The sequence below is a fragment of the Drosophila takahashii genome, chromosome 3R, assembly GCF_030179915.1.
Source record: "Drosophila takahashii strain IR98-3 E-12201 chromosome 3R, DtakHiC1v2, whole genome shotgun sequence".
Taxonomy (NCBI): Eukaryota; Metazoa; Arthropoda; class Insecta; order Diptera; family Drosophilidae; genus Drosophila; species Drosophila takahashii.
In genome coordinates this window covers 9074781-9099002 of record NC_091681.1, presented here as the reverse complement: position 1 = coordinate 9099002, position 24222 = coordinate 9074781, and the positions used below count along the sequence as shown (strand labels likewise).

Genomic DNA, 24222 nt, shown 5'->3' with positions numbered 1-24222 from the left:
TAAGGAATAGCTTAAGCGCCGATGATCGGCATAAACAACACCGAAAATGTAGGTATTTAACTATACTATTTAAAATACATTTTTAAGAAAACAAAGTCATTAAAGTTTTCTATAATTTCCAAAGAAACACTAATTTTAGAAATCACCTGAATACATACAAAATACTAAGTACAAACTTCCGTATTTCAGTTGTCATTCAGAATTCCCAAAACAAGAAAACAACGTTCCTCCATTACCCAAATTATTGGATTTTATATTACTGTTGTTTGCATGCTTTTTGTATCCTCTTAAATCTTAATAAAATGGCACAAATCGGTTGGAAAAAGGTATATAATTAAATTAAATAAATGCCTGGATAATATTGGAACTATTAAAAACGCTTTATTTTTCATGAATACCGTTAATATTTCTAGGGAAATCGATAACGTTGCAAACCGTATATCGCAGTTGGCACACGCTGGTGTCCGCGTTTCGCCGTGAACAGCATAAATTCGCGTTGTTCGGCAAAAGTTACTAATAATTTTCATCGCGGCTAATTACAGTTCGGTTTTAATTTATCTAGACTAAGCATTTTCGAAACCGCCACCTAACCGATGCACGCGTTCTAGGACAGCGAGTAAGTATGGCTTTTAGTGGGTAGAAAACGGCCAACTAATCCGCACATTACGCCTGCAACTGTGTGTGTCTGTGTGCCAGCGAAGAAAATTCATTTCAGCCAAGCGGAAAAAGGCGCAGGAAAAACAGCCAGAAACATGGACGTGTCCCAGCCACCGCCGCAGCTCCTCACCGCGCCCTCGGCGCTGGCCACCAACTTCACATCGCTGCCGCCCCCGAACATGGGCGGCCAGCACTACCGGCACTACCATCCGCATCACGGGTCCAACAAGCACGGCTACAACCAGTTCAAGCCCTTTATGCCCGGTGGATTCCAGCGGCCTTTCGGGATGTCTCAGGACGACTTCGACGGCAAGCGGCTGCGCAAGAGTGTGATGCGAAAGACTGTCGACTATAACTCGTCCATCATCAAGGCGCTTGAGGTGATTTCTTAGGTTCCCATCAAACAGGGGGGGAAGGGACGTATAGTTAGGTTTAGTAACCATGTTTAAAGAGTCTACGTGGAGGGATATTAAGCGAACTTTAAAAGTGACCCACATAGGAATTACTAGATCTGCAACGTCATAGGATAGATACCATTGTTGCCAAGTTCAAGCTGGCATAGAAAAGCCTCATTATCATTTCAAGACACCTGTTAAGAAAATTATCTCGTCTAGTTAAAACCAAAAATATATGGTTTAAAATATTTTGGCACTCAGCAAAGCTTAAGATTCAAGGGATTAGGCGATAGGATCTAGTAGTTGAAATTGCAATACTTATTATAATTAAAATTTTTTTTTATAATTTCTCATTTTTGCCGTTGCTCCTGTCTGACAGAAAATAGAGACAGATTTTTCACTAACGTAAAATTAAAAATTGTAATTTATAATAGGAATTCACAGATGTATAGAAGGCAATTATGAATTATCTTAAGGTAATTTACCATATAGCACTGGCCCTGGCTTTAAATATATTAATTAATTTTGTAATTTATCCTATCAATACTTAATCGACCTAATGTTTTGTTGATTTCCATCAGAATCGCCTGTTCCAGCGTGATCATCGGGACCGCTTGGCCCTGCAGCCTGACAGCATTTACGTACCCCACATGCTGCCGCCTTCCGCTTACCTGGACAATCCCTCGAACGCGGTCACCACGAGGTTTGTAAAAACGGCCACGAACAAAATGCGGTGTCCGATTTTCACTCTGGCCTGGACACCGGAGGGCAGGCGTTTGGTCACCGGGGCCAGTTCCGGCGAATTTACACTCTGGAACGGCCTGACCTTCAACTTCGAGACCATTCTACAGGTGGGTTTCCTTAAAAAAAATCCAGTGGGATCAAAGTTAATCGGTAATCTTGTCAAACAGGCCCACGACATTTCGGTCCGAACTATGGTGTGGTCGCACAACGACAGCTGGATGGTGACCGGCGACCATGGCGGCTACGTTAAGTACTGGCAGTCCAACATGAACAACGTGAAGATGTACCAGGCGCACAAGGAGGCGATTAGGGGAATAAGGTATAGCCATTTAATTGTAATTGTCGACTGTATTTACCATTTTGTAGCCGCTGACGCAAGCCAACCAAGCCAAAACCAAATCCAGAATCGCGTTGTTGTTTTCATAGTTTCATTTCTTCGGATCTATTGGGCAGTTTTGGGTATTTTTCTTTTCCTAATCATGTTAGTGGATCGGTTTCCTTCAGGGCTGTTGCAAACACATACCAATAAAACCGTCAATTCAGCAACATGCCATCCAGATATCAGTTTCGCCTTACGGGCTACTTAAGTTTTAATCTCTCCCATAGAAGAAAAAGTCTAAAATATGTTGTAAGCCTCGAACTCTTCTGTGATATATCAATAAAAATGAAAAGAAATAAAAAGACTGAAAGTGAAATGATACAAATGCAATATCGACAAAAGCTAACAATAAAAGCATCTGACTCAGAACAAAAAGAAACCACTGCACAATTTTATTTCCGCGGCCACAACATCAACAATAAATAAAATGCATTGTGTTGCACTGATTGTTCGAAAAATCGGGGGTTCGAGTGTTTTCTTTCTCAAGACTGGCGATAAATCTTGGCGTATGGGCAAAAGTGAAACTAGAAGATCTTGTCCTACCGAAAATAAATAAAATTGAAAAGGAGTTGTGTTGGAATGCAATAAAATGTTTATATAATCATCTTTTTAAAACTTAATTACATTCATTTGGACTTTTAGTGTTAATTAAGAACCATTCAAAAATTTTTATTTTATTCGATCACAAATCATCTGTAAAAGTCAAATATAAAACGTTGAGAAGTAATCAAAAACAATGTATTTAAAACCCAGATTGCGCAAATTATTTTACAAACAAAATCATTTAAAGTTTAGCTACATTTACAAAATAAAATAAATTCGGAATTGTTTTTGCACGGCTGCTATGCGTTCAAACTTAACAAAATTACACCCAAATAAAATAGGCACTTACTTTGTTTCAGGCCGACCTCTCCTAGTATGTTTAATCAGTTTATATTTGCACTCACTAGGTTCTTTTACTAAATAACAGTAGCTTAATCTATGTTTAACCACTTATATCTTATACAAAAAATAAGTGAATCATTATCATTCGTTAACATCGCCCACACTCATAATCACCTTCCGATTCGTGTTTTGTTACGTTCTAACCGTTCTCCAATGCCATCCACCAAACGCAGTTTCAGTCCCACGGACAGCAAGTTTGTCAGCGGCAGCGACGACGGAACCCTAAGGATTTGGGACTTTATGCGGTGCCAGGAGGAGCGAGTGTTACGAGGTGAGAACTAGAGGATTTTCCAAGAAAAAGGACCAAAACTTAACAAAATTATCCTAACCAGGACATGGAGCAGACGTCAAATGCGTGCACTGGCATCCTCACAAGGGAATGATCGTCAGCGGAAGCAAGGACAACCAGCAACCCATTAAAATCTGGGATCCCAAGAGCGGCATTGCTCTGGCCACGCTGTAAGTACTTGAAACTTATACATATTTAATAAAAGTACTTTGTGTTTATAAATATACAGTGGCGTGCAAGTCTGAGTACAAGCTTGCCACTATTGGCTTTGGGTTTTTTGCAAAAAAAAAATTCTAAATATTTTTCCTTGTATTTTTTATAATTTTTTAAAAATAGCTAAAAATTAAAATTTTAGCCTCTTTTTTCTCCTTTTCATACAAAATTTTACTGAGATCTTTTCATTCAAAAAATCATAAAAAATACAAGGAAAAATATTTTGATTTTTTTTTGCAGCTATTATTAATTTTGCTTGGGGAAAAACTTTGCATCAAAAAATGTTTGTTTTAAGCCCCAGGAAAATGTTTCAAATTTGACTTATTTTGCTTTTAATTTCTTAATGAGACCAAATAGTTTTTTTTGTTATATTTTGTATACGAATTTGTTAATAAATATTCAAAGAATAAACAACAAATTTGGATTCATTTCCTTTACTAATAACTTTTTAATGCGTACCCAAAGTCAATAGTGGCAAGCATATACTCAGACTTGCACGCCACTGTAGATTGACAGTAGTTATAATAAATTTGAATAAATCTTAAAATCAATCTATCAAGAAGGAAGCTTAAAAAATAATTCTGTAGACCCTAAATTATCTAATTAAGATAACCCTCTATGTATTACAGACATGCCCACAAATCCACGGTAATGGATCTAAAGTGGAATGATAATGGCAACTGGCTGGTTACCGCATCCAGAGATCATTTGCTCAAGCTTTTCGACATTCGCAACCTGAAGGAGGAGGTGCAGGTCTTCCGTGGCCACAAAAAGGAGGCCAGCTCCGTTTCCTGGCATCCCATACACGAAGGTCTCTTTTGCTCTGGCGGCTCCGATGGCTCCATTTTGTTTTGGAACGTTGGGTGGGCTTAAGGTTTTTATTTTTAAAAAGTTCTTCGTCTAATTGATATCTTTGCTTGCAGTACCGATAAGGAGATCGGGTGTGTTGAGACGGCACATGACAGCATTGTGTGGACCCTGGCCTGGCATCCGCTGGGGCACATTCTGTGCTCTGGCTCCAACGATCATACGATTAAGTTCTGGACGAGGAACAGGCCGGGTGATCTGATGAGGGACAAATACAATCTGAACACATTGCCCGCGAGCTTGGCAGCTCTGGACGAGTGTGAATATGGTAGGCTGCCCCGTGTTTTGAGTATCCTTAATGTCCAAAAATCACAATGTCTACACCATCTTCCCAACAGATGATGCCATTATTCCCGGAATGGGTCCCGAAGATCGTGTTGAATTCACAGAAAGCTTAACCGCGGACAAGGGCTTTATTCCTGGTCTCGACTTGGATCCCAGCAGAGCTCTAAACGATCGAGACCGGGAGAAGAAGGTTCCGTACAGCAAGCCCATTCCCCGCAACTTCCAGGTGAACTGGGCGGGTCCCCGGAGAGCGGACGATCCCAGCGTGCTCAGCATCCACGAGGAGCTGGCCGCCCGCGAGGCCAAGGACTCGACAAGCGGGCTGAACCACCAGCAGATTAGCGAGAACACCATAGAGGGCATTCTGGCCAGCGGCATGCTCAATGGCCTCGATCCTCAGACCATTGTCGGTGTCCTTGTGTACAATCGGTTTATTCGCGTGCATCCGGACTCTCGACTGATGGCAGCCATTCGTCAGGGAACCGAGTTCCTCAACAAGTACATCGACGCGGGAAAGCTGGAGGAGCTCAATGACGTGGTTCCAGTGAGGGATCGCTCCAGATCTGTTTCGCCCACGGTGGAGGCACGTGGCGAGGTGGTTTCTCCGCCCACCAAGAAGTCCCGTTTCGAGCCACGACAGCATAACGCTCAATTAGTGTGTGTTCGTGAATTGCTGCAACTGAAGAAGCCCTTCCTGCAATCGCTGGTCACGGCGAAGGCCCAGCAACCCAACACCGAGTTCGTGGACGAACCTCCACTGGAGCAACGGGAAAGGGAGCGCGAACGGGAACGAGATGGTGATCGCGACAGGGAGTGGGATCGCAGCCGCGAACGGGAGAGAGATCAATCGGGAGGCAGGCCTAATCCGTGGGCTTCCCAAGCCCCCTGGTCAAATAATGGCAATTCCGGGGGCAATGGATCCAATGGCTTCGGCAACAATGGGGCGGATAATTTCAACGATCGTGACTTCCAAAAGGGTGGAAATAATGGAGGAGGTGGTCAACGTCGCCGACGTGGAAACAATAATTCCGGTTCCGGTGGCGGCGCAGGAGGCGGAGGAGGAGGCGGTGTCGGTGGAAGTGGAGGTGGCAGGAATCGCGGACGAAACAATAACAGGCGCTACTAATCGCTATCCCACCAATGCACCCATCTACACATTCTTAAGTTATAAGCCACTTTCTGTCGTTGACTCAATCTCTTTTGCAACCATTGTCTTTAATGCGAAAATCAATTTATATTGTTTAAAAAAGAACGAAAAGAAAATCAGATTGTAATATAGTATATAAATTGTGTGATTTATTTTTGCGGTTTTTTAGGACGGATCACTTGAAAATTACATGTAAAACACTGATTTTAACCAGGAGTTTTTTAACTCCTTTTATATATGTCCCTTTTTCTGCCGATTTTATAATTTCCGCTTTATAAGTTCCGCTTACTTACTTACTATTCTATCCATTATTTTGGCACGAGAATATGTTATCTTAAATTTCATCTCATTAAAAATACGAAAGTCAAAACAACCCTGTAATTCAAGGGGAACAACTTTGATATCTTTATTTTCGGAACTCTTACTAACAACTAAACTAATGAATATGTTTCAGGCAGCCAGTGAATTGCGGCGACTGCTGCGCTTGCTGATGCTGTCACGTCTATCGCTGGATTCCTCCTGCAATTGTGCGTCGACCTGGTTGCTGTTGTGGCTGTTGGTACGGGCATGTCTGAAGTTTTCCTTGATTTCGCGCTCCTCCTCGCGCATCCGATCCTTGGTATGCTGCTCGATGGTTCGCTGTATTTTCTCCGCTGACGCGACCAACTTGTCCGCCTCAAGTTTCACATCCTTCGGTGTATGGCTGCGACTTCTGCTGTTGCTACGACTGCTGCGATGACGACTTCGGTGATCACGGCGCGAAGTGGAGCGCCTCCGGGAGTGAGAGCGGGAACGCGATCGAGAATAGCTGGTGGATCGAGATCGGCGCGTTGATGCCAGTTTGCGGTTCTTGCGCTGTGACGCCGATTTGCTGCGGCTGCGCGAAGATCGGCTGTGGCTGCGCCTAAAAAGAATAAGAATTTCAATTAGATGCTTGATTTAATGGCAACCTATAATCTATAAAACCTTTTAAATTAACGAGTGCCAGTACTGTAATATATTTATTTTTTTACCTGGATCTTGATGAGTAGGATGACTTTCGATAGTGTGACCGACTTCGCGATTTCGAGCGCCTAGAACGACAAACAACACTATATTTGCTTATAATATAGTGTAATCATAAGGTACGCATCACTTACCGACGTCCCCGGGAACGACTTCTACTCCTTGAATACGAAGATGAAGAACGGGAGCGATTTCTGAAAATAAAAAACAATCAATATATTTAAGAGGTTTTACACACTTGTACCTGCTTAAAATTTAATTTGTTCATTTCCTTGTAGAATATAGTTTTAAGACAACTACCACTTTAAAATGTAAAAAAAATCTTGTACCTAAAATGTAATTTTTGAAATTTGTAACACTCTGAGGACTCAATATCTCTTTGCGGAATGAAGTAACTTAATTTATAAAAAACGGATTCAATGTTTTCAAGAATATTACCTGCCCCGCGACGGCTTGTGGTAGTAGCCATTGTCGCCATCGTCATCGTAGCGATCATGCTTGGAATTGTAATAGGAGTCGTATCCGGAACGACCGCCTCTCATCCCGATGCCACGACCCCTTCCGCGACCTCGAGGACGCGGGGCGAAGCCTCTATAGTTGCTGGATACGGGAAACGGAGCTGGTGGACGGTATAGAGCTCCAGGAAATACACCTGGCAAGCCGTATCCAAACATCGAGAGGGACTGCATCCATTCGCTGGCTGCTTCGGCACTGTAGGCACCAGCTCCTGGGACAGCGGCCATTGCTGCTACCGCTTTCAACGGGTTGAGTGCTGCGTTAACGTCGGTTGCTGTCGCAGAGTCAGTTATACCATTGCCTAATTTGTGCCTTTTACTGGCCGCCACTTCGTCATCGCTGCTTGCGTCCATGGGCGCAGAACTCTTTTTGGATTTGCTCTTAAGAAGACCCATTAATGGAGTATTGCTTTTAATGTCCTGCACAATTTTTCGCTGATCACAGACGAGCTTCTCTGTAGCAGCCTTGTATTTTTCGACCAGACGGCCACGTTGGATGTCCTTGACTTCATCTTGTTTGGCTCGACGGTTTTTGTCCTTCTGTTTCAGCTATAATAGAGTAGTACAGATAATTAATTTTATTATATTTTGAATTTACAAAAATTTTCCTCACCTGTATTCGTTCGAATAGCTTTTCCAGGGTGCGTATACTCTCCAGCTTGCGTTGGGCTATCATCAGCTTCCGTTCTTCGATGCGTATCTTTTGCGATATTTCCACCTGGCCTCGCTCCTGGATCTTTTTAAGATGCTTTTCTTTCCGCTTTTCTTCGCGTTCACGCTGCTTTTCTGCTTCCGCTGTTTTCAACTCTTCTTGCTTTTGCCTGTAATTTTTGTTGCAATGTTTGCGGGTTTTGTTTTGCTTTTGATATATTTGTTATGCATAATAAATATTTGTTAACTGTTCGTCTAGAAGATACAGAGAACGGTTGGCTAAAGGCTCGCCTCGCCCAGCGGCCGCCAGGTGAGAAGCATAAATATGAAAATTAAAAATGACCAGATATGAAAACAGTAGTACAGCAAGGCTCAACTTTAAGAATATTATGGATTCATTGCCTAGATAACAGGCGAAGGGGAAGTCGAACATATTAAGTTATTTCGTCTTTCAAATACATTAATCTTTACTCCACTGATGTATAAAAAATAAGGATTGTTTTGGCAAAAAATTTTTTAGGGATTTGAAGTGATAGAAAACCTTGAAATGATTTACTCATTAAACTGACAGAGCGATTGCTTTTTGACTACTGTTTCCTGATTCCGGCACAAAACAATGATCAAACCTTTCGCGTTCCAGTTGTTCTTCCTGCTGCTTTTTTAGCTTTTCCCGCTCTTCGTCCTCAGCCTGGGCTTTTGCGATGCATTTCTTCCGCATGCGTTCTCTGCGCTGCACGTGCGAGTCGCTGAGGTGCTTCTGCTTGTCGAAGGTGACACAAATGTTGATGGCCTGGGTTTTGTCCACGAACTTTCGGACCAACTTAGTGCCCCTAAACTCATCCATGGCACGCACAAAGCTGGAATACTCCTCAAACTGTACATATCTGTAACGCCAACGATAATGATTTGATTACTAAAAACCGAAGAATACAAAAGGTAAATCCAAACTCACGCTTCAAAGAGGACATCCTGCTCGAAACTGAAAGTGCGCATGCCGTTGATATCCGCCTGCATGCTCTTTCGGTACGGGTCACAGATTGGTATGTCCACCATTCGGACGCGGCCGTACTTCTCGAAGATTCGCTTGAAGATGCTCTCGCTGGGCTTGACGTGCTCCTCATGCTCCGAGTGCCGCGGACAAAACCAACGCATGGGCAGGTGACTCAGATGAATGGTGTCCGGCCTTTCGCCCGCCTTCATTTCGTCCATGTTGCGGGCATCCCGGAAGTAGGAGTCCCAGTCGTGTCGCGTGGGGAAGTCATCCTTGTGCTCTGTGCAGCGCACTCGGAACGACTCACTGAAGCCAGATATGCGTAGGGAAATGCCGTCCAGGCGTTGGATGGCTGTCCGCAGACGCTTGCGCTCATCGAGCTCGGCTTCCAAACGGATTGTGTTCACTGTGCTCTTGGATACCTAATGGGGAATACGTAATATTTTTGAATCAAGTAATTTAACTGGAATTTTTCTAGGACCTAAGCAATAATTTATCAAGTTTAAACTCACTTTGAGCAGCAGAAACTTGTCCGGCTTTAGCTCGACGCCCAGTTTGTCCATTATCTCCAGGTTGGATACAGATTTTCCGGTCTTGATCGGCGGCAGTGATACGGAGATTTGCATTTTGGCCAGCGGCTTGAGGTACAAGCTGTGCGGCAGGTAGAGAGGCGTGCAGTCTGCCACATTTTCTATGCTCTGGATGTTGGTCATTTGGAAAAGGGGTTTGTTTTGTTCGGTTTTCGATTCGACACAGTACAATGTAATGAGGCAGAATACAGAAAGTAATTTTTGTGTTTCCTTTACCAGGCAATCAAACTAAACCTAGAGCTACAAACTACGGTGTGATCTAAATGAACGCCCAAGAAAATGCAAAAGGAAAATGCCGCCTTGCGTGTGTGTTTCATGAGTGTGTGTTGGTAAGTGTGTCTGAAGGAGGGGAAATTCTGTTTAATGGGCGCCCGAATCTGTTGTTGGGCTATTCGGGCCACCTGAGCCTTCGCTCCCCGCTAATGCTACTTAAGTATAATAAATTCTGTGACTTTTTCTGAGTGGACGCAGGTCTATTTGCTAAAAAGAAGAATTTTTCGGATTATTTTTTTGCACTTTTCACTAGAGATGTCAAACTTCCGATAGATACGAAACGCAAAGAGGGATGGACCAATAACAGGTTTTAACTTGGTAGTTAGGGATATTCAGTTCACGGAGGTGAACTAGTCACACTCTATTGGCTTTATACAAATGGGTAACTGCTAAGTTGCTGAATTTTTGAAAATTCTACAGAAAATTTCAGCAATTAATGGAACGAACCTAAATGATTCATGTTGAATTTTCAAACAGCTGTTTATGCTGTCAAATTTTACGGTACCTAAATCATTTAAATTGTATTTTTTATTGCTAGTTACTATATAAAGTTATTAATAAAGAGAGAAGAACACAAATGTACTTTCTATATTGATTTTAAGGTAAAAAGTGCTTGCTGGGTATACTAAAATGTTATAGAGTTGCAATAACTTTTAATAAAATAAGGTGATAATTTTGGTTTTGAACGATTCAGCAATAAATTCAACAGCCCAGGGGTCTTGAATTCTGAAATTACTGAAGGTTGACTTTGTATGGAACAGCTGATTAACAGCTGACCCAAATTCAACAGTTTAGGAAACCCCATATGTGTCATTTTAATCATAAACGGTATTTGCACAGTTGTTAAAAATAATTAATTCCTGTTATTATCGCATGAGTAAATTAAACAAATATGTGCTAGTGGAGTTTGCCTATGAAAATCACAGATTGCAGCTATTCAGTAGCTTCTCCGCTCTAGTTTCGTTATCGATATCGACTTGAAAATCTGTTGTCATTCTCACATCGCGAGGCATAAGCAAAGACAAAAAAGTGAGAACGAAGTGCGTTATTTCATTTTTATACAACTTAATTTAATTAGAAATCTAAGCAAAGCAACAATATGCGCGAGTGAAATTGTGCCACTCCAAAAAACCAAAAGGCTCCCGTGCCCGCATCGTGTAAATGGCAAAAAACTGACGCGAAAAGTAAAACTGCCAACAACAACAAGCAGCAGAAAACAGAAAGCATAAGCAAGCAGCACCAACAACAACACCCACAGCAGCAGCAACAACAACGCAATTGTGATAGACAAAGAAATAGATTAAGGCAAACAGCGAAAGAGAACAGGAGGAAGGGAAAATCGAAACGAAAACAGCCCGAATAATTAATTTGGAAAATATTTCTTTGCTCGAACATATTGATGGACACTGAGACTAAGAAACTCGAGTAAATGCTTTTACACACTGGCACATTTGATACGCAACGAAAATAGCTTTTAAAGTAATAAGTAATAAGCAGGCGGAAGAAGAAGCATAGCCATACAAAATAAATAAGAAGAACGTGGAAGGCGAGAAGGAAAATAAAACAACACTGGCGTTAAAAGAGAGGGAGCAGCAGGCGAGCGAAAATAAAGAGGAAGAGCTATTATTTTGCTGTTGTTGTTGCTGTTGCAAATAAAAACACAAGTCACACAAACACTCAGATACAGATACAGCCACAGCTGATGTAAAATAATTTGCAGCGCCTGTGTGTTCGTGCCCGTTTACAATTGATTAAAACCAAAACACACGAACACGCCGCGCTCACACTCTCGCAAACAGACAACAATAACACTTGCACACTGGCCCACCATTGTGAAAATTGATTAAAGATTATAAGGTGAGTGTGAGTGGGGCATGGTTTTAGTTTTAATTAACCGTTAGTTATAGTTTTATGCGCACCAATACTAGTGCACCTGTCGACGCCCTTTTAACTGCATCAATTCGACCCGTTCCCTCGCCCAACCCCCTCTCGCCATTCCACCAAATGCAACTACACCTGCTGCCATTTTCTTTTTTTCGAACGTCAGCAACCCTCGCGCATTGTAGTTGTGTGCGTCCGTTTGAGCCAAATTGCAATTAATTGCCATAATTTACATATTTTACAAGAATAACTCGGTGTCTGTGTGCATTTGTTCGTCATTCGAGAGCTTTTTCCTGTTAACTGCACCCGAATGAGTGCAAAGGAAAAGGCAATACAACAAAACAACAGCTGAGTGAGAGGGAGATGTGGCGAGGGCCGAAGAAGCGGAGGAAAGGGAGGCAGAGAATGCAGTTCGGCTCGGATTATCGAATATCGATAAATTGCATTTGACCAGCTGATCATGTGTTTTCAGTTGAGTTTTACAATTGTTCTTGTTTACGTTCTTGCGCTTTGTTTTAGCCGTTTGGCTCAACTTGTTTACTGCAGTTGGAGTTTTTGTGTGAGTCATGCACTTTAAACCACTTATGAAGTTCACATACAAACGTTCATACATACATATGTACATATAACAAAAAAAGAGTACAGGGCACAAACAAGAATGCCGTTTACCATTAATTGCAGTTAGTTGCCCCCTGGCAGCCGCTCTTTATCGCTCTCCCTGCGAGAAAGTGCTTTTTCCTGCCCCCCACAACGACAAAAGAAGAGATAGCTGATAAACTCTGACTGCGCTGCCACCGACGCTCTGTAATCAGTTTGCAGCGGCAGAGGAGTTCAGTTTCAGTTCACTTGGTTTGGTTCAGGGTTTTTAGCTTCTCGTCTTTCTCCTTCACCACCTAGACTCATCCCCTGACCATAGATCTGCTAATTTCGATTCTTTATTTGTGCAGTACAACCCCTTGAAAAAGTAATAGTACAGTAACTGGTTCAAGGGTCTACATATGTATGTATATTTGACTTTATTTACTCACAGAATTTTAGACTGATTTAGTCTTTAAAATTTTAATGATGTAAATGATGTAAAATAACTGTATTTAAACATTTTTATTTATTAGGTAACATTAGGTATTATTTGGTAATTTATACCAGGGAACGAAAATAACTGTTATTGTAAATTTTTCATACAAAAAAATCACGCACTTAGAAGGGTCCTAAAAATTTTTTAAATACACCACAATTTTTATTAGCCATTGTAGTTTACAAATCCGTAATGATTTTTATTTTTTGATTTTTATAATAAAACTCAAAAAATAACTGTTATTTTTTGATTTTTATGAATAACAGTTATTCTATAACAGTTATCCTTGACATTTTTGAAAAAATGAAATAATTAAAAAAACATGATACCCGTGCTTTTTATAACTTACTAAAAATTTGTTAAAAAAGGCAACCGCGCATATTTTATACCTATATTTTTTTAAAATTTTGTTTACCCACAAAATCGCCATAAATCAGGTTTGAGTTTTATTTTTGATCACGAAGAATAACTGTTATTTGTCAACTTTTATTATAAAACTCAAAAAATAACAGTTATTCTTTGAGTTTTACTTTACAAATCAGAAAATAACTGTTAAAGTGTGATTTTTAAAATAAAACTTATAACAGTTACGTTCCCTGATTTATACCCGTTACTCGTAAAGTAAAAAGGTTATTGTAATCGTTGAAAAGTATGTAGAAGGAAGAGTTTCCGATCCCATAAAGTATGTATATTCTTCACTATGATTACTAGCCGAGTCCATCTATCCATGCCCGTCTGTCCGTGTGAGCGCTAGGATCCCGAAAACTACAAGAGCCAGAGAGTTAGGACTTTGTCTGAATACCACTTTTAAAAATATTTTTATTAAAACCTTTGTAGTTGAATACAATACAAAATTGTTTTTACAAAAACATTCATATTTTTATTAACATTTGTATCATAGACTTAATTTTCGTAGGCTTTTTAAAAGAAGTCAGTACTAGGCTTTAAAAGTAGAACATTTTACAAAAACTCAAATGTTATATCATAACAAGTGCATATTGTACATATTTATGTTCAAATTGTAGCTCAAATATTTCCAAGTGTCACATTCTTTCTATTTCTCCAATTTACACCCTGATTGAAATTATTTCCTGATGTCCAGCACGACCAGTTTTTTGATTACTCAGGTGTTTTTGGAACAAATCTCCAATAGTGTATTCTGAATTTTCTCTTGAAACACCCTTGAGTTCGATCATCTTAAATTTTTCTAATACATCTATTTGTATGTTTATAAACATTTTGAAATGTTTCCAAATGTATTTTGATAACATTTAAAATATCTCAATATACATACCAATTCATCCGTTCAATTTTAATTCGATGACTAATATTCATTAAAGACCAATTCTTTAACACAATAAGTTAAGTATTTCTACATACTTATGTACATAAATAGGATTATGTTAATCAGGTATTCCGATTTTTGGAAATCCCTGTTACATAGATACTGCTCACCACCCTTCTGATAAGATCTTATCAGTTTGCGGCTCGATAGCTATCATGATTCTATTGAGGTTGGGGGGTGCCTTCTGGCATGTCATCGGTGATTAATCAGCCGGTTATTGCTTTCTGTCTATCAGTTTAAACAGCTATTTCATCAATTTGCTTAAAGAGTACCTGGCATTTTCCCTAGGTATTACAGATGCTCCTGAGTTAATCGTTCCTGGTATTTCGTCAGCTATAAAAACGGTGCACCGTTACACGTGTCCGCTAAATGTGGAAAATTTTGAGAAAACCATTGGTAATATCCCGCGTCTTGGAAATTTACAAGTTAAGCCAACGAAATGATGAAATTCGCTTAGGTAAAAAAAAGGACCGCAAAATCAGGTAAACGCTGGTGCGTCGGCGTCGGCGTTGGCATTGACACATGCGCAGCAGAAGCTGTTTCTCTCTAATTCCCTCTCTCTCTCTCTCACTTACATGCTGCGAGGCAGTACTGCCTTCTCCAGCTTCCAAAATATACCTACCTAGCAAATTCTGATCTTAACTAATAAGTTAACTAAACTAACTAATAATATTTGAACTCGTTATCATTGAAGTAATGACAATTTTGCCCAAATTAACTTGTTACATAATTCCTTTATTCATTTATTTGTTTTGATGACCAACATGCTTTTGAGTAAGATCCCTAGTCAAAAAATATTGTTAATAAAAGTTAAAGATAATTTTAGATTGCATTTTCTCCCAATTACATTTCGAAGTTTTGACTTTATTACCTACTTTTGAAGTGTTTGATTATATATTGGGAAAATTAGCTATAACAGGCAACCCTGATCTGTCTACGAAATAGCTGAGACAACCGCACTGTAAGTAGGTGCGATCGCCACACGTGCGGAGCTCTCTCGCCCTCTCAAAGTTTCTCTTCGCCTCTCGCCGTTCGCTCCGCTCTGCTCATTTGTTTTCGAGCCACCCGCTAGTCTAGACGTGTTCAAATCAAGGTGCGTTGATAACACGTTCCACGCTGTTGTTGTTCTGGTTGCTGCTGTTTACGGCTCGCAAAATAAATAGTGTGGGGAAAAGTGAGTGCGCGTGTTCTAAGTGCGGAGCCAGAGCCACGCTCTTTCCGCTTTTCCGTTTTCCCTGTTATGCGCCTTATCGCCAAAAGCCGTCTGCGAGACTAAACACTAAACAAAATTATAAAAATAAAATTGAATAAGCGTCTGTGCACATGCTCGCCCTGCTATTTTTTATTGCGACTCGGAAATGGCCCAGTTAGTCATTAACATTTGAACCGCCCCCACGCTACGCCTCCCTTTGTCCCTCTGACGACACAAAGAGAGCAAACAGCAACTGCGACAGTCTGTCTAACAGCTGTTGAAGAGCGGCGGTGATCCAATCAATCGCTCAATGGCTCAAAAATAGCTAAGCTAATCTCTGCGGTGGTTTACTGGTGGAATCACTATTTTTAAAAGATTCATTGCGTTTGATTTTTTAAATCTCAAACAATTAAATCAGTGCTTACTGCTGGTCCAATCGCCTTAACAACTAGTGACCCTATTTACCTGTATTCAAATGTTAAATCTCTGTTAATTTGGTAAAACATTTTTTATTCTTTTGATTTTAGGTAGTAAATAGATTAAGTCATTTAAATAAACAAAAAATAGTCACAAGAAATGATTGATTTGAGTTAAATGATCACTACATTTAAATAAGTTTTATGCGCATCTCAGATAGCTCACCCATTCTCTTTGTCTCTTTTGTTTTGAATCTTACAGCTTAACACTCACAAAACAAACACGGGTACAAGGCGAATATAAGTACAAGCACACGAACTGATGAGGGAACACCACAAAATCTTCTGAAGCACTGCCAAACCATAAGCGAGACGAGAGGAACAGAAGGCGGAGGAGGCGGAGTGGGCGTGGGAGAGGGAGGAGCGGGAGTATCCCCTCCAGGTAGCCAAGTCCAGGACACACAGGGAGCACCAACGGATCCATGATGCTGTACGTGTTCCACGTGGACGTCGGCCGCATGCTGAGCTTTGACATGAACGTTGCTTTGCAATCGGTGGAGCACCTAAAGGAAACGATCCAGAAGTTGCACAACATCCCGGCCGCCAACATTGTGCTGTTGGTCAGCGGAGGCGAAATGCTAACGCACTCAACCCAGGTGTCGTGCTACTCTGCTGGCACAGACACCAATCCCATTTACATGTTCCTCACGGGGGAAGAGCGCCCGGCGCCCACGATATCCAACTCAGACGCCGACGCGGAGCTCCGTCGCCAGGTGGAGGAGAGCCATCGCCTGCCACCGGTCCTGGAGACGGTGCGTCAACGCGCCCAGTTGGCGCAGCACATGCGGGAGCTGGCCAGGAAGGAGGAGGATCTGTGCGAGAGACTGGTTCATGAGCAACACCTCCAGCAGCAGGGTTGGTCGGCGGTTGTGGCCAATATGGAGGATCTGACGAACGAGTTTCGCGAGCGCTTCCACAATTTCTGCTCCTCCTTTGACCGGCATCTCCAGAAGCGTGAGAGCTATTTGGAGCTGTTGCGCAACTTTGCCGATGATCTCAAACAGCTGGGCAGGATTCCCATACTGCCGGCCCTAATGTCTCTGGCCGAGGCCGATTTTCACGGCTTTGACGAACTGTTGGAGAACGACGACGTGTTTGCGGCCCAGCAACAACCGGTGCAGCAGCAGCAAGGTCTCACTGAATCCTCACAGGCGGACTCTCCCAACAAGAAGCTCAAAATGGGCGAGGAGGCGGAAACTGACTCTGGCGACCAGCAGGAGCGAGTTTCCCAGACCTCGACCAGCAGTAGTTCGCTGGCCCGTCGCCACAACCTCAACCTGCTGCAGTGGATCAGCTCCAAAGGTAACCACAGTGCCCTGCAACTCATGTCAGACGAATGCATACAGGGACTGGACATCTTCAGTGCGGACATCTACGACAAGCTAAAGGAGGAGGTGAAACAGATCATTAAGATGGCCAACCAGGGCGACGTAAAGGAGATCAAGGGACTCGGTGACCGTCTCTGCAAGCTGGAGGAGTTTAAGTTCCGGATTAAGAAAATGGTGCAGGAGCAAAAAGAGCAGGCCCTCGCCCTGCAGCAGAACGAGGCGCGGGCGCAGAATCTGCGCGACAACTCCGTCCTGCCGGACCTCTGTCTCTCCCATCGTTCCCAGCTACAGGTGATGCTGGAAAATCACACCAAGATACGGGAATACTGCCGCTGCATAGCCAACTCCAAGGACGAGCTGGGGAGGAATTTGCACACACGTCTGCGCCGGATCGTGTGGATCGAGAATGGGATGAGTGAATTTGACAATCGGTTGCTGTTTAATCATCGCTGCTTGCGGCGTGCCGAGCGTCACATCAGCATCATCGAACAGATCCACCGAGCTCCGAGCACTTATGTGGCCGCCGTTGCGGAGGTGGTGCGCAGGAAGATCCTTTCAGATGAGTTTCGGCAGTGGGCCACCCGACTCTCTGTGGACTTCGATCGCATACACAGCGAGGAGTTGCGCCGAAGGAGGGAGTTCAATGCCAGTTTCGAAGGTCATTTTCTGAATATTCTCTTTCCTGGCATGGCTGACATGCCGCCAGCGTTCGCCAATGAGCACCCATTGAGCTTTGACACGCGTCTCCCTCCTCTGAGTCGATCGGACATGGAACTGCTCTCCTCTCAGCTGCCGGAACTTGCCGGACAACTGCAACTGCCCGACATGAAGCCAGTGATAGACTTCTTCGTCCTCCGGTCGGGCAAAAATGGGGAGCAGGAGCAGGAGCAGGATACCCCACTTTTGGCTCCCCGCTTGGCCGAACTGCAGGGGCAGACTGGTACCTCCGATTGCGAAACGGATACGGAAACCGAGTTTGAGAAGCTTAGCACCACGACCAGGTGTGTTGCTACTTCAACCTCTGCCACGTTGGTGGAGCAAATAGCCCGGAGCACTGCCACCGAGGATCTGCTCATGCTCAGTGCTGGCACCCTGACGGAAGAGAACGCTGGTAGCATCCAGAGGATGCGTAGCGACATGGAAAACATGTCCAAGTTGGCCCAAGCCTGCCTGGCCGAAGCTCGCTCTAATTTGGGCATCTTTCGCAGTGATGCCGCCAATTACCAGGACGAGCTCCAGTCCGAGCTACATCTCCTGGCGGATAAGTGCAATGTGTTGAGGATGCAGTTCGAGGCACGCGAACAGAAATCACAAGAGCAGCTGGAGGAGATGCGCTTGAAACTGCAATTGGCCGAGCAAGAGAAGCAGACTGCGGTGGCTCAGGCCCGGGAGCAGCTCATCCACGAGCACAAAACCGAGCTCGAGTCCCTTCGTTGTCGCTTCAAACTGATGACTTCAATGGAGCGCTCGCCCTCGGACAGCAGTCTTGAAAAACTAGAGCGGCCGACGAGCAGTGCCAGCGTGGCCAGCGCAAACGCCGGCGTGGATATTGACCAGCTACTGGCCCAGCAGCGCCAGGAACTACTGGCCCAAAGGGAACGTGCCATCAGCGAGGCCGTTGATTCGGAGCGCTCGCTGTGGCAGTCACGCCTCCTGCCCCTTAACTCTGAATCTGTGATGGCCAACGTGGGCATACTAAAGGACATGCTGGCCGACAAGGAGCGACAACTGGATCAGCTGCGAGAGCAGAACAAGATCCTCACCCAGGAGTCATACCAGCTGAAGACCCGACTGGAGATGATCACCAACGAGGATGGTAATAGTTGGCTCAAGGAGAAGATTGACTACCTGAACAAGGACAAATGCCGCCTGGAAGAGGAGCTCAGCCAGGAGAAGAGCCGGCGCCAGGAGATGGAGACCAGTGTGGCAGCCATGAGAAGGTAAGGAGTGCTGAAACATAGCTAGATAATTTTTTCAAGTTATTTTCTAACTTTCTTTTACTTGCTTTGCTTACAAAAAGCTAAAGATACTATTTATATACTATTCATTAATATTATCCTGGAAGGACAAGTTAAAACGTATAATTTTAGAGCCTTTGTCATAATATTACTTTAAACACCTTTTTTTTTACATTTTTGCTTTCGCATTCCGGTTAGACGAATGCTAACACATAGCTTTTCCGTCCATAGCTCTGTCTACGATCTGAATGTGGGTGGGCCCATAACCCGTTCCAAGTCCGGCGTCAGTTCCGGTCACCGATCGATTGCCTTGGAGGGATGTTCTCGAGGTGATCTCGTTTTCGTGGTTTGGAGCATGCGTCATGCGCAATTTATGGTCGTCCAGGACTCGCTCACCCTGTACTTTGTCCACGCCGACAGTCTCGCTGGCCTGCAGCTGACGGCTCCGGCTGCACCGACTCCGGCATTGGAACCCTCGCTGGCAGTTGCGGAACTTAACCAGATCCCGCTCCCCTACTACGCCATAGGCCGGGTCATCGACAAGGAGTATTGTCAGGCGCGAAAGGTGAGTGCTTGCTTATAGTTCACCTTGCAAGAGTTTTTACCATTGTGGCTTCTTTGCAGGATGACAATCGTTATCGCGTCAGCAGGGGCTCCAAGTTCTATCGCATCAAGCTGGCCCCGTTGCCCTCTCGGAACGCTTCTCGGCGGGAGCGCCTAGAGTGTAAGTAGGAGTGGAAGCAGAAAATTTCATCATAGTTCGATTATCTGTGTTTTCTCAAAACTATTAAGAATATTTGTACATTCAAAACATGAGCGAGTTTCTTAATATTTCTGTTCTATAATATTACTATATTTATTTGTAGACTTTTGGGTTAGGAGTTTTTTGTGCCACAATTATTATAATATATTGTTACTGAAAAAATATTGTATTCTTCGAAGAGTATGTAACTCGTGAAGGAAGCGTTTCCGACCCTATAAAGTATATATCTTGATCAGCATCACCAGACGAATTGATCTAGCCATGTCCGTCTGTCTGTATGAACGCTAAGATTTTGGAAACTATTAAAGCTAGAAGATTAGGAATAAACAAACAGATTCTTGGGGCGTGTTGGTTTGGTCAGGGTGCCACGCCCGCAAACCGGAAAAGTTTGTCTCGCTCACATTTTCAAAGATTTTTTTGCAGTATATATTGTATGTTATTTGATTTGTCAACAGCTTTGGTATTCCAATAAAAAAATGTTCTAATCGGACCGTTCATAAAAAACGAAAGTTTCAAAAATTTGAATCTGTTATTTCGATGATTAGATTTTTAAGCGCAAGCGACGTTAGTACGATTTACAGGTGAAAAAAACCATCTTCCAAGACTTCTGTAAGGTCTCGATTAGCACAAAGATATATAAAAAAAACCAAGACTTTCGCACGCGACACCAATAGAAGTGACTTTTTTGACTACCCGCTCAACTTTCGATTGTACCGAAATATATTAATGCAGTTAATTTTATAGTGATCCTTATTCATTCTTCTTAAAAGTGTTATTTTTTCTTTTATGTGCATTGAATTGACTGTCACACGCTACATGTCGCACGCGACAGTTTTTTCAGTCGTTTTCTTAGGTGGTTTTCCTTTAAGAGCAACTTTTACCTTTTTGTCCATATTATTGGTATTGTCCTGAAAAATTATCCAAGGATACTCAAATTACTTAGTTTAGTTGAGGACCCATCTAACTAGAATGAAATATCATCCTCAGAGAATTGCCCGTATAAATTTTACCAGTGTATATTGCCCTTGCAGAGGGTATTATAATTTTGGTCAGAAGTTTGAACCGCAGTCAAGGAGACGTTTCCGACCCCATAAAATATATATATTCTTGATCAGGATCAATAGGGGAGTCGAAATAGCCGTGTCCGTCTGTTTCAATACCGTTTACGATCTCAGTTTAAAAGCTAGCGACTTAAAACTTTTACAGTCATCCTAAAACCCGTGTACGCAGATCAAGTTTGGAAATCGACCCAAACGGACGTCTATATCGTATAGCTCCCATAGGAATAATCGGATATAACTTGCAAAATTTTTCGAGCAGTGTAAAAGTTATTGACATGAAACTTTCCAAATCGTATTTTTTTGTGCATACCTTAATCAGGGTAAAAGCGCGTACCGATCGGACGTCTATATCCTATAGCTCCTATAGGAACAATAGGGTGACAAAATTAAAAATTTTATTTTTTGAATTAGGAAATATTTTGTTTATTAATTCATGCTGCTATTGTAGTCAAATTTTAATTCGCGAAATCTGCAAGGGTATTAAAACTTCGGCTTGCCGAAGTGAGCTTCCGTACCCTCATTTTTTTTATATTTTTACATATGCATATGTACTTTCACTACATACTTGTGGGCGTGTGAGGAGTCGTGGTTACATACTTTTCCCCGAATACAATATACCAATTTTACTCTACGAGTAACGGGTATAAAAAAAGAAAATCCGAAATAAAACATGTAGGAAAAGATAGTTATTTCATTCAATTATCTTGTCGCTAAACAAATTAATTTAGAAAACATCTTACAGCGAAAGGACGGCGGAGTTTTTAAAACTCAAAAATCTATCTTTCAACGACAAGATAATGATATTTTTGATAGTCAAAGGTACTTAGCTAAAGAATCCAACATCTTTGTTTCCAAAGGTCCGATCAGTATAATTTTTCGAGCTGGTATTCTTAGAACTATATACTAAAATATAAATCAATGCAAAATATCGATTTTTTTAGCAGGTCCATTTCAACAAAAAATTCAAAGTATTTTGCTCGGGATAAGGCAAATAAATAAATTAAATTAAATTAAATTATACTCAGAAACTGTTGATTTCCAAAAACTTACTAATTTATTACTCACAAAGGCCAAGACAATACTAGTCAGTAAAAGCCGTCTAATGATTATAATTTTTCATATTGCGATAAAGTTTTTTAACTGAAATGTTAATTCAACCATTTAAACAAAAAACTAAAAGAGTCATGGAGAGCAATGAAGAATGTTTAAAAAATAACTTACATTTCTCTTTTTAGCCAGCTCATCCGCAGCCGCTGCATCGCCAAGAGATGTCATCGATGCTCCCACCAGCAACAGCAGCGTCTACCAAAGCTTCAAGCAGCGCACGGTGAGCATTACGAGCGTGAATGAGGAGGATGACGAGTCGGCGTCACTGCTCAGTGAGCGTTGTCGCTACATAAGCGTCAGCGAGGAGGATGAGTTGCACGCTGCTGGCGGCTCAGTGTCGGCAATAACAGCTGCTGTAGCAACAGCCACATCGACTGTGTCAGCACCAACAACTACAACTACTGCAACAGCGGTAGCGGGACCGACGACAACTGCAGCGACGGCAGCAACTCAAGCACAGTCTGTGATAACAGAGCAGCCAACGGCATCAAGCAAACTTAAATTGGATCTACTGTTGGCCTCTGCTGATATAATAACACAACCCTTAACACAATTACCACATCAACAGCGACAGGAACAAAAACAAAAACAACACGTTGAGGAAACAAGTCCAAATCAAACAATCCAACCGGAGAATCCGGAACAGGAAACCATCACCATCTATGTGCCCCCCAATCCCCCGGCACCATCAACTGCAACAAATACTACAAGTGCTAGCATCCTGGGCCCCATTATTGCGGAGCCGATTATCAGCACAGCCGCCATGCTACCAATGTCCATTGGTACGGCGGCCATAAGCGAGGACTCCGACGAGTACCGATCCCTGGAGGGCAAGGATGGCGATGCCGATGATTTTCCCATTTCCGAGTAGTGTGCGACAATTAGGAGTAACATATAACTACTTATATACATAAATGGAGTGTGTATCTAGGCTAAATCTTTTACTCTATTTAGGAACCACAGCATACAAACAAAAATACCCCCTAAAAATAAGCCACAGGGCCGACACCGACACAACACAGCAAACACCAACAAACCAACCACAACAACAGCAACGTGAAAGTTATATACTTAACTAATTTAAAGTTTACCAAGTGCAGAATATATATTGAAAAAAACGGAAAACAATTGTTCTAATGTAGTCTACGTCTACATAATGATATAATCTTATCCAATTTGAATTCGGGCCTTACCCGTACAAACACAATCACACCGAGACACAAACACAAGCTAGGATTTTCAAATTTTTATTTAAAATAAAAATAATGTACTTTAACAAATTTATCATATAATCAAAATATATACATTGGTAGTTTTCGGTTTAAATTTATAATTTCCTTCATTTAGTGCCAAGAAAAATTTTTCCAATTCACATTAGTTTCGTAGTAAGTAAAATTGAAATGAGGAAAACAAAATTATATTTTTTATAGGCATTTTTAAAAGACTAGAACACAAAGAGTTTGCACACATACCCACCCTCACACAAATACACAAAGAAACACAATCTTTTAGGCTCAGCCTGCAAAAAAACACAGTTTTATGCTCAGCTTACACCACTCTCTTCCCCCGCCTTCCCCAAAAAACAAACTTTCTACTCTCTCTCCCTCTTTATATCTAAAATATTTTGATTTTTCGACTTTATGTAAATAAATAAGAACGGAAATCGACGAATAGTTATTTATGCCTTTATTAATAACAAGGAAACACTTGAAAATTACAACAAAATAGATATATACACATTTATTGATTTATGCGTTATAAAGCATTAATTTTTTAACGCAAAGTGTAAATAAGAAAAAAAAAACAATAATATTAAAAAATACTTTAAACAATTTAAATGAGGAATCGTGGAAACGACGGTGTAACAAAAGCGGATCGCAAAATTGTCAAGCTTACAAAAAAAGTGTAAAATCAAAAATCAAATAAAAAATGGTAAACATTTCAAAACTATAAATGCTGTTTTTCTTATGTTATAGTAAGTGTAATTATAAAAATCAGTCAACGAAATCAATCAATATAGGTATTACCGGTTTTACAATTGTTTGATTTCCAAAAATTTTTTACAAAAAGGTTTATTCGATGTATCTCAA

The 24222-nt window shown here is 41.8% G+C and overlaps 3 protein-coding genes across 10 annotated transcripts; 2 read left to right on the top strand and 1 right to left on the bottom strand.

Annotated features, from left to right (window-relative positions):
• Nucleotides 1-449: 449 nt before the first annotated feature.
• On the top strand, nucleotides 450-6106 carry Wdr33 (WD repeat domain 33). 2 transcript variants are annotated; one of them, XM_017152885.3, is made up of 9 exons: nucleotides 450-616; nucleotides 702-1037; nucleotides 1634-1903; nucleotides 1964-2115; nucleotides 3294-3391; nucleotides 3453-3579; nucleotides 4252-4485; nucleotides 4546-4757; nucleotides 4828-6106. In XM_017152885.3, the coding sequence occupies exons 2-9, from the start codon at nucleotides 753-755 to the stop codon at nucleotides 5898-5900; spliced, it is 2451 nt and encodes an 816-aa protein (XP_017008374.1). In that variant the 5' UTR covers nucleotides 450-616; nucleotides 702-752; the 3' UTR covers nucleotides 5901-6106. The 2 variants fall into 2 exon arrangements, with proteins under 2 accessions (XP_017008374.1, XP_017008375.1); XM_017152886.3 differs by having other exon boundaries at nucleotides 697-1037.
• A 196-nt stretch (nucleotides 6107-6302) lies between these two features.
• On the bottom strand, nucleotides 6303-10226 carry Xe7 (A-kinase anchor protein 17A). Of its 3 annotated transcripts, XM_017152894.3 has the most exons (9): nucleotides 10126-10195; nucleotides 9596-9781; nucleotides 9045-9505; nucleotides 8719-8976; nucleotides 8055-8262; nucleotides 7365-7990; nucleotides 7061-7120; nucleotides 6935-7012; nucleotides 6303-6825 (listed from the first exon to the last, which is right to left on the bottom strand). In XM_017152894.3, the coding sequence occupies exons 2-9, from the start codon at nucleotides 9707-9709 to the stop codon at nucleotides 6372-6374; spliced, it is 2259 nt and encodes a 752-aa protein (XP_017008383.2). In that variant the 5' UTR covers nucleotides 9710-9781; nucleotides 10126-10195; the 3' UTR covers nucleotides 6303-6371. The 3 variants fall into 3 exon arrangements, with proteins under 3 accessions (XP_017008383.2, XP_017008381.2, XP_017008382.2); XM_017152892.3 differs by having other exon boundaries at nucleotides 9596-10226; XM_017152893.3 differs by having other exon boundaries at nucleotides 6935-6994; nucleotides 9596-10226.
• A 710-nt stretch (nucleotides 10227-10936) lies between these two features.
• Atg17 (autophagy-related 17) lies at nucleotides 10937-24086 on the top strand. 5 transcript variants are annotated; one of them, XM_017152789.3, is made up of 5 exons: nucleotides 10937-11803; nucleotides 16118-19183; nucleotides 19433-19766; nucleotides 19826-19925; nucleotides 22261-24086. In XM_017152789.3, the coding sequence occupies exons 2-5, from the start codon at nucleotides 16338-16340 to the stop codon at nucleotides 23001-23003; spliced, it is 4023 nt and encodes a 1340-aa protein (XP_017008278.2). In that variant the 5' UTR covers nucleotides 10937-11803; nucleotides 16118-16337; the 3' UTR covers nucleotides 23004-24086. The 5 variants fall into 5 exon arrangements, with proteins under 5 accessions (XP_017008278.2, XP_017008274.2, XP_070073737.1 ...); XM_017152785.3 differs by having other exon boundaries at nucleotides 19400-19766; XM_070217636.1 differs by lacking the exon at nucleotides 10937-11803 and adding an exon at nucleotides 13521-13584 and having other exon boundaries at nucleotides 19400-19766.
• Nucleotides 24087-24222: the final 136 nt, after the last annotated feature.